Raw genomic sequence first — 9,849 nt, forward strand, 5'->3', positions numbered from 1 at the left:
ATGAAGTGTCCGGCGTGGTTGGTTTTCGCTCTGTTCCCGCATTTCTTCGCTGGGATACCGGTCACCCGGTCCCAGAGGACCCACGCGAGGCAGGGCCTTGGACGCGAGCAGCCACTCGTCAAGATCCCGGATCAAGGATCGGTCGCCGGCAAGGAGGTGCGACAATTTTCACTTCCCATCCACTCATCCCCTGATTCCTCCGATTGCCAGGCTTGCCACCCGTGAATATGGTTGCTATGCGATTAAACGAAACGATTTTCGGGCTCGCGACCACGGGGTGGTGACTTTGCTAGGCAGGGGATTGCCATTTGCTTCCTATGACAATCGGGAACTGTCAATCTTCCCATGGAAGATGTAAACTGCATTTGTTTTCCGTAATTGGTTCAAGATACCGACGGGAGATTTTGTAATTTTTTTACTGAATAAGTTCATTCTTTACGGGGTGTCGTTTTTCAAGGGGTTGTTTAGTAGATTAGAGCTTGAACACCTGGATTCGACGGGTGTGGATTTTGCGTTTCGATTGGTAAGGTTTTTCGGTCGAGGTGTCTGTACTTGTGACAATCGTGATTTTGCATTCTCCATTAACAAAATATTCTCGTTTTCGCATAATAACGAGGACAGCTGTCGTAGCAAAAAGTGGTGGCGAACGTGTCAACGATACTATTCAGTATTTTGAAATGAATAATGTCCAAACGCTTTAGTAATACTTTATTTTTACTTGGTATTTTCAAGCACGTGGAAGCTGCTTGCGGCAAAGGTGCACGTTCGTAACCTATCGCGCCATTTCTGCGTAAGACGCAACTATATAGGTGCACACCCGAAACGCATATATCACTGTCGAATATGAAAATCCTGGGGCATGAAAGCCGCCGTTTGAATAATTATTTGCCATTGCATCCGCGCGACGAACAAAAACATGCAAGCACCGTAAGTTTCAATTGTCTGAATTAATGGATATGCAGATACGGTGCACGATGAATGCATAACCGGTTGTGTGACATTTATGAATTTTAATATTATAGATTATTTTTTCCCACCCATTTATCCCCGCGGTAAAAAAAGTTTGCCGAACTGTTCCACTTCGGTCTCATTTCAAAGTATAATCGCGGGACTCCCTTACCTTTATAATTCAACGAAATGATGTTATTACAGAGAATTTAATGCGTCGATTACCCGCAGAAACTTTACTCGCGACGATTTACTCATTAATATTAATAAATTACCGTTTTCACCGTTCTACGGTCGAAATGGAAAGAAAAAAAAAAGCGTTGAACGACAACAATTTTCAGAACGATATCAAGGGTTTTCGTTTTACGGCTGCATTAAGGAAGCAAAGTAGTTTAGATCGGAATCGCAAGGAATCACGGAGTATGAGTAATGTTGTTTTAATTGCGTCTCGGCGAACCGGCGATCGTTAGAAGGTGTTCAAAATCCAACTTATTTCGAGTCTATGATTACGGTTCATTTTGGACGATTACACTCTGCTCTACACACGAGTGATTTATCGAATGCAATTTCCGTTTCTGTCGGGGAAACTCTTTCAAAGATTTAGTTTACCTATTGTCCGAGCTTATTTTTAAGGTTCACCAATGAATCACCGCTCGTTTCCCTGTTTCGCCGAACGATACCGCCGCAGATAGAAATTTCTGACACTTTTGGCGACGGTAGGTGTTGCTGACTCGTGCACAAAAGGTGATACAATATCTGGGGATACCTTACGCCCAGCCGCCTTTGGGTAAATTACGCTTCGCCGCCCCCGCGACCGACCCCCTTCCAACCTGGAGCGGTGTACGAAACGCAACGCAATTCGCACCCTCATGTCAACAAGCAACCAACAGACTGAAACTCCACGAGAAACTCTATCAGAGATTGCTGCCGCCTGATCAGCCAGATCCAGGTGTCAGCGAGGATTGTCTTTACCTGAACATCTTCGTGCCGGATGGTAAGTCTGTCTTGCTGTGGCACAATTGAACGCTGATTAATTGGATACCTGATTAAACGGATTTCTGATTCACCTGAACAGTAAAATTTTCATAGTCGCGACATCATGCGTATTTATTCATGATCTGTTTGTCCGAAAGTTTTGTTCAAGTAATACTTGAAACTGATGTATTGTTACATCGGACTGACTTGTCCATTGGCGTAACTAGGATTTTTACCTTTACCTATTTTATACCAAGTACGTGGGTGGCAGAAAATAAACTTGCACGTTTTAAAATAATTATTTACGTATTTAATTAACACCGAAACTAAGCATAGAAAGATATAAACATAATTCTTATAAATAAAACAAAATCGAGATTGATTAAAAGCAAGAGTATATTGTGTGCAGATATTTATATTTAAAATCTATCATAATATAAGCTTCAATTTGCTGGTTTTTTCTGCAAAAATATCTTCTGCATTCTCGAGCGCTAGTGCTTTTATTACATCCGGTCCTTCAATTGATGTTACAGGATTAATAGTTTGAATAATTTCTGGCCGGGGGAGCCAGGCCCACCCTGGCCCCTACCTAGTTACGCCAATGGAGTTGTCCTTATATTGTCTTAACTCTGTAGGGATAGCTGGGTTAAAAACTGTCCCACCTTTTGCATAGCTTTTTATGCATGGTGGGATATATTTTAACCCACCACGAAAAGTTGAAGTTACTCATAATCATACAGTTTAATATTTCATTTTTATATCATTTTTTTTACATTAAAAAAAATTCTGTGCAACTAGGATTTTTATTTTCTTTAAAATCGTCTGCCTCAAAGAGTTAATAGTTAGTGACTGGACCTAGAAACTAGAACGCATTCTTGCGTCGAGTAAGATGTCGCTCTGGCGGCATTCATTAACCATTTACTGTTAGTGTATGTACAAGCGTCATTAGGTGAAAAAAGGTGCTCGTTTGACACTAAGACGGTGGCTTGTAATTTTCGCCTGTGTTTGATATGTATTGTAGTAACGACGATGAAAATCCTCGATATTCAACACGACAACGTTTCTTCCGAGTACCGAACTTTTAAGCCGCCGTAACACGCGATCGTCTGGTAATGATGATCATGCCGGGGAGCAGCCCCTTTCTTCATTTTCCCCGATATATCACGGGGCTGCGTGGTGTGACGCGATCTCTATCTCGACAACACAAAGAACAGGCTACGATTAGAATGTCGTCGGTTGTAGAAAACTATGTGTAGTTCTGTTTCTTTATGTTTTATCGAATGAAAGGTTTGCAATGAGATTTAAGAACTAGGCATTTGTGAAAGAGGTGTTCGCGATAACGCGGCTAAAGAAATTTCAAATTCAACGGTGAATGAAAGATATAATACGATTTTTTGACACAAGATAATATACATATGTTTATTTGAAAGTGAATTGAAATTGTCCTATCTGTTCTACTCGTACGACGATTAGTTTGTAAAACATTTTCGAAAACTCAGCCGTGACTGCAGAAATCGTTTTATCGTCGAACGTACGTTAATACCTTCAAAATTACATTACACAAAGATTCGCAGGTGAATTTCGTCTTATTTTGGGGCGAGGAATTCAATGAGGCATTTAGTTTTTATTTTTGAAACGTGTCTTCTCTTCGTGCCTCCAGGTGTGCAGCTACGAAATACCTACTGATCCTATGCGTTCGAAATACTTGTTAACGTCAGTCGTTAATTACGTTTTTCCAATCACCGTACGATTAACAATAATTGTATATCCGCAGTAATTTCACGTTCCAATTTCTCGATTGACAATAAACGCGGCCTCTGCGTGCCGCCGGTACGTAAATCTGGTTGTTTAAGGATGTCGGTTAAGGACTAGGCTAATGGCAGCATTACAGGCATCATTAGGAACTAATTTTGGATGTCTCGTGAGGTCGCGAGTCATAAAAAAAATCGGGTCGAAGGTCTGACACTGCCAGTTTTTTTATTTCAACGACTGGAATCGATACCAGAGACCCGTTGTTCGCGAACATCCATCGTTGAAACTTTCTTAATTCTCTTATAGGTACATACTTCTATTCCGCGCTCACCGTTACAGTCTGATCGATCGTACTGTTGATTTATCAAACGGGGAAATGTTATCCTACAAACTTACAGAACTTACACTCCCTGGAACGCTAATTTCTTCGTAGACTACCTTTATCAAGACCACAACGATACTCCTCGAGCTTAAAGTTTAATGGTATAATTTAAGCTACTATGGGACAACCTTCGATGACCTTCACCGTCTCGATTATCACGTTACAATTTTTATGAGTCTCAGATAGGGTCGATTTGCTTCGTCAAAATTGCCCCCTCAACACCTGTTCTTTTCCCCTGTAATTATATCGGGCCGATGACGATGGTATCACGCTGTGACGTATGATTAACCCAATTTCATAATAGGTACTTTATAAAGAAAAAGTGCAATTCCGAGGATTTTGTTCGCGATAACTTGCTCCGTTAACAGACTCGACAAAACTGACCTTGCTCTTAACAGTATAATCATCTGTCTTCCGGTAGCCTTGAGGGGACCACTCTGATCTTCCCAAGTTGGGAGCAATCGATACGAGCTTTTCATAGTCATTCATCGACAGTCGTACTATCATGAATGTTCGATTAGTCCAGGGACCTGAGGGAGTGTCCTGGAATAGCGAAGCAAAGGGAGATTCAGATATATGGGTGTATCGGGCATCATGTGTCTTGTGCACGAGGGAGTGTCCTGTGTCTGGAATAGCGAAGCAAAGGGAGATTCAGATATATGGGTGTATCGGGCATCATGTGTCTTGTGCGACCGGCTAGAAAGGGGGGAAGAAAACAGGAAAAGGGACACGTGAATCGGGAAATCGTGCCGATTCCGCCGGCCACAACCCCGGTCGATATAGAAACAGCAAAGGAGTAAGAGAGTAGCAGTAACTGGCGCACGTCGTGGCACGCGATCTTTTAGGGTCGGTCGAGATGTTAAGATACTGTTGAGGCCGGTCACGAAACCACAGAGAGCCCCTCTTTCTTTCCCGTGGCTCCCTTTGTTTCTTTCTTTCGCGTACCAGTGCCGAATCTGCTCGAATCGGTCGGTCTTTCTGAATATTCCGACGATTCTCCATAAATTACGCTCCAGCTGAAACATCATACTCGAAGAATCTTTCATTTCGAGGGTGTACAGATCTCTTGTGATTGGACGGTATATAATCCCAGCGTCCATGAATCACCGATGCATTTGGTATCAGTATGTTTCATTCTTCGATACATATTCGGTATATTCTCGATTATTCGAGTCATCCCTTTGATTTTCATATACTTGAAGTTTATTTCTGTTAATGAATTATGTTATTTGGAAACATGTAATACGTGCAACTCTGACCCATATCTAGCTTGTACACCCTCAGAGGCTTGTTCCGTAGTCACCATTCAAAGATAATAGCCCGAAACTATTTGTCAGCGGTAAGAAGCGTGGTTTCAGAGGACTCGTGCCGCATCGAAATCGCGATAACACGGCTAATGAATTGTCGCGGCGGGGGTGGATCACAAGGAGTCTATTCCTGGACGTCTGAGACGCCATCGTGCCGATAACGAAGACCCCAGGCCGAACTTCCTGTTAGCACAGCTCTATCGTTTCCCCCGTATCGTGCCATCTAAAGCATCCCACCGTGCAACGGCCTGAATTTCTTCGACCTTGGCACGCTTCAAAAACCGAGCCCGGTGTGACGCTGAAGAAATCACCGAATATTAATTATTCAATCGCCTCCGAGCATTCGCGGGATTTCTGGCCTCTGATGCTCATAAAAGTTGCAACGCTACCAACGGTGGAATCGTTTAACCCTTCGTGGGTTAAATTCCCACGTAATTGGCACGCTTGGGGTTTGAATAAAATATAACTGGCAGTTATTTTCGGGTGATGCTTCGAAATGGATTATTTAAAACAATCAACGGTACCCGAAGGGTGACTTTCACTGACAATTTTGCTCATATCGATTATTTAATAATTGGATAATAATTTTCTATTCTATTAGTTTTTTGTTAGTATTCTTTTCTAGTAAGTCTATTCGGTGACCAACATTTTCTTCACGATGACGAATACTGTCTTAATACTCGCAGCACCTCTAAGACCTTTTGAAGGTTTCCAAGAACTTTTGGTGGGGAATGACGTCGCAAGTGATTACGGATTGTCTCATGACGAGCAAGGGGATAACACTATGCAAATACTCTCACGATCGATTCACCGGTTTAACCGAAACCGGGGATGCAGGCTCATTTAGGGCGAATGCGAACTCATGAATTCCTAGAGTTCCAGTCGGACTTGTTTCATCGGCAGTAGTTTTGTTTTTAATCAGAATTCGTGATCGGTAATGTTAATTTTCATCGTTTCACTCATCACCATCCGTCTGAAATATTAAATAATGATACAGTAATTGCGAAGAATGATTTTACCAGTTCAGGTGGTCTAAAATAAAAAATAGAAACTACTAAGGATCAATTTCAGTTGAAACATAGCCGTTTTATTGAACCAATCGATCCTCTGTTTAGGAAATCGACCAGACGATGGTTGGCCAGTGATGGTATGGTTCCATGGTGGTGACTTCAACACTGGTACCCCGGCCATTTGGGACGCGACCATATTTGTCAGCAAACAGAAAGTAAGCTGGTATACTTGTCTTTTATGTAAACATTATAGGAATGGTCGACAGAAATCGAGCTCAAAATATTTGGTCGTTAATTAACACATCTAGATTGAAGGTGATTACGTCGGAGAGACATTTATTCTGACCTTAGCGGTTATTCTCTTGGAAAGAATTTCCGATTACGAATCAATGAGGCGGACGTTGAAAGCCGACAGAAAATCGAACGAAATTAGGGTGTTTCTTGCGTGTTAGATCGGCCCAAGGTAAATCCAACCTTTTGGAATTGCATTACGGTCCATCTATGATGCATGCTTTATATACGGTTGTAAATGCTAATTCGGAGTCTTTATGAGGAACTATTACCGCAATTTTGTTGCAAACTATTCCTATAAAAAGATTATCAGCACGAATATCATTAAAGAATCATGTTTCACTTTTTATACATACTTACAAACACTACGATTGATAGTAATGGGTTGCAAGACATTCTGACATTGTTACGGTGTAGGGTTCTCTATTAAAAAGTTGCTTAAAATTATAAAAAAATGTCACTCGGGTAAAATTATTGTCCCTTTTTGTAAATACTTTATTCTTAGTTGGAAACACTTCGTGTATATCACTCCGTACTATAAATACGCTATTTGGAACAAGTATTCTCTAGCATGTTGGAAAATCTACACTAGAACATGGAATGACACCATAGGATATGGGTTCGTGATTAAATACAAATTGGACACTTTCTTCGTGTGGTTACTTGTCCAATGTGTGTGTATGCGTGTGTGTGTGTGTGTGTGTGTCCGCAATTCCTGAATTCTTCCTATGCATTAATCGTAATATTGTGATAGTTTCATATGAACGATATTGAAAGTTTAATTCTTCTCTGTCTTCTCATCGCTATAAGTCCCTATAGATCTTGGACCTGTTTCTAGATATTAATCTTACTAGTCGATGTTTCCAAACGAATGGTTACACGTTCCTAATTCTTGAACGTCTCCTTCAAACCATCCTCCATAACTGATGATGTCATCGCAATCATGTTTTCAACTTTAACAATAATAGGAGATATCTTTCTTATCGAAGAACTTCAATTTTCGATCGAAAGGAATACGGTATTCTTAAAATCTAGCATTAACATCTACACAATCGTTTCTAGGTCCTAGTGGTCACCGTAGCCTATCGCCTGAACATCCTGGGATACTTCACAACAACGGACTCCGAGGCGCCGGGGAACTATGGGATGTTCGATCAGATCGCAGCTCTGGACTGGGTACAAAAGAAGATCCAGTACTTCAACGGCAGCCCATCCAACGTGGTAATTTACGGTCATAGTTCAGGGGCCATCAGCGTTGGTCTGCACCTGATTAGTCCCTTGAGCAGAGGCAAATTCACCAAGGCGATAGCCATGAGCGGGGATGCAATAAGCTCGGTGGGTTCACCCCAAACTGAACTCCCGGTCGTGGACATCATTGCCGAGAAGTTCGGTTGTTACAGACGTCCTACGTCAGCACTGATGGAGTGTCTTCGTCGAGTGGACGTGAACATTCTGGTACGGGAGTCTTCGGACATAGAGACGTGGGGTCCGATAGTGGACTCTGAGACGAACAACTCCACTGATCCATTCCTGCCGATGCATCCCAGAGACGCTTTAGACAGCAGTCAATTGAACAGCGTCCCGCTCATCGTTGGCTACACCAACAACGAACAAGCTTTAGCGTACATGGAATCGTTGGGCAAGGGAAACGAAGACGGCAAATTATCCTCGAGTAGATTCGAGACGCTGATCACCGATGAGTTTCTCGCCCTCGTTTCCAGTACAGAAGACAACAGTACTTGCGATATGAAGCCGGAGATGGTGACCGACGCGGTGTTATTCTTCTACAAACCACATCCACCGAGCAAGGACCAAGGTGTCCTCAGGGATAGATACTTGGACCTTCAAACCGAAAAGAATTTCGCCGCCGGGCTGACACTGTTGGCCGGTAAAATTTCAAAAGATAAGATGGCTTTCGTTTATAGGTTCGACTACCGTCCTAAGACACAGTTCATCACGAAGGATGTACCTGAATGGGCTGGTGTTCCACACATGTTTGAGCTACCCTTTGTTTGGGGGCTGCCTCTGGTCCCTGGTAGTTCGATTCAGTGGAACTTTGCCGACAAACAGATGGCGGAGGTGATGATGCTGATGCTAGCCAACTTTGCCAGGTCTGGGAATCCTTCTTTGAATAACGTCAAATGGGAGCCGTACACCGAAGAAGAGCCTGGTATATTGATTATCGATAGAAATATTGACATGAACGACGGTAACGCTGTGGATTATAAGGCTCTTGCTTTTTGGAACGAGTATTATCCCAGGGTACTTGAAGAAGCGACGAACAATTGCTGTAACGTGACCAGTGGATCTACCACGTGGAGGGATACCTCGTATAAGGTTACTCTGAGTGGTCTTGCGATAGCGGTAGTGTTACATTCTCTTGATTTGTAGTCGATGCTGGTGAAATATTCTTTGTACATGCTCAACGGGGCTTCTTTTGTGCAATCGTTGGTAAACTAAGATGAATATTTTGATATATACACGAGTGGCTCCTTCTGTGTGCTGACAGCTACTATACACTTCTCGACGGCTACTTTACAATTTCAACGCTGCTTGAATAGTACTGATTCTGTCTTCGTATTCTTTAGAATCGAAGAAACACGAAATTGGTAACGTTTCTTAATTATTCGTAAAGACAAGATATTAACAGGTGTATCCAATCGGGGATCTGACTGGTTTGAGCGAGGTTTCCACTGAACGAAATAAATTCCAACAGTTATCAAAATCAATCTTATCGATATGGTAAAAAGTATTTTTTTTAAAAGGATACAAGTGAGATTTGGAGCCAGCATAAGAACCTGACTTAAACCACTCATCATCCCTGGAGTCCAATCAAAGGGGGAAGGGGGGCGTATGGTATAGAAGCAAGGAGGACAACCACCAGCCTGGGCTTTTCGTTCTTACTTTTTCTTGTTTTTTTTTTTTTGTTAACATTCACTGAGAGATTTTTTATTATTTGCTTTAATACGGAGAGATATAGAAAAAACATATATTGTTCGAGAAACAAACGGTTGATATAACTTATGAATATTTTGATGTTTTGATAATAATAATAATAATAATAATAATAATAGTAATAATAATAATCATCGTGTGTGTGTGTGTGTGTACCGTCTATGTATAATTATTATATTATATATAAGAGAGAGGTGCGCGGCGGGCGATGCATGGGGGCTGGTGGCCT

General features: G+C 41.9%; 1 protein-coding gene across 1 annotated transcript; it reads left to right on the plus strand.

Moving 5' to 3' along the window:
* LOC107186201 (carboxylesterase 5A-like) lies at nt 1-9,745 on the plus strand. The gene is made up of 4 exons (XM_015574022.1): nt 1-156; nt 1,669-1,942; nt 6,480-6,589; nt 7,728-9,745. The coding sequence occupies exons 1-4, from the start codon at nt 1-3 to the stop codon at nt 9,054-9,056; spliced, it is 1,869 nt and encodes a 622-aa protein (XP_015429508.1). The 3' UTR covers nt 9,057-9,745.
* The last annotated feature ends 104 nt before the right edge of the window (nt 9,746-9,849 follow it).

This window comes from Dufourea novaeangliae, unplaced genomic scaffold (genome assembly GCF_001272555.1).
Source record: "Dufourea novaeangliae isolate 0120121106 unplaced genomic scaffold, ASM127255v1 scaffold64, whole genome shotgun sequence".
NCBI lineage: Eukaryota > Metazoa > Arthropoda > Insecta > Hymenoptera > Halictidae > Dufourea > Dufourea novaeangliae.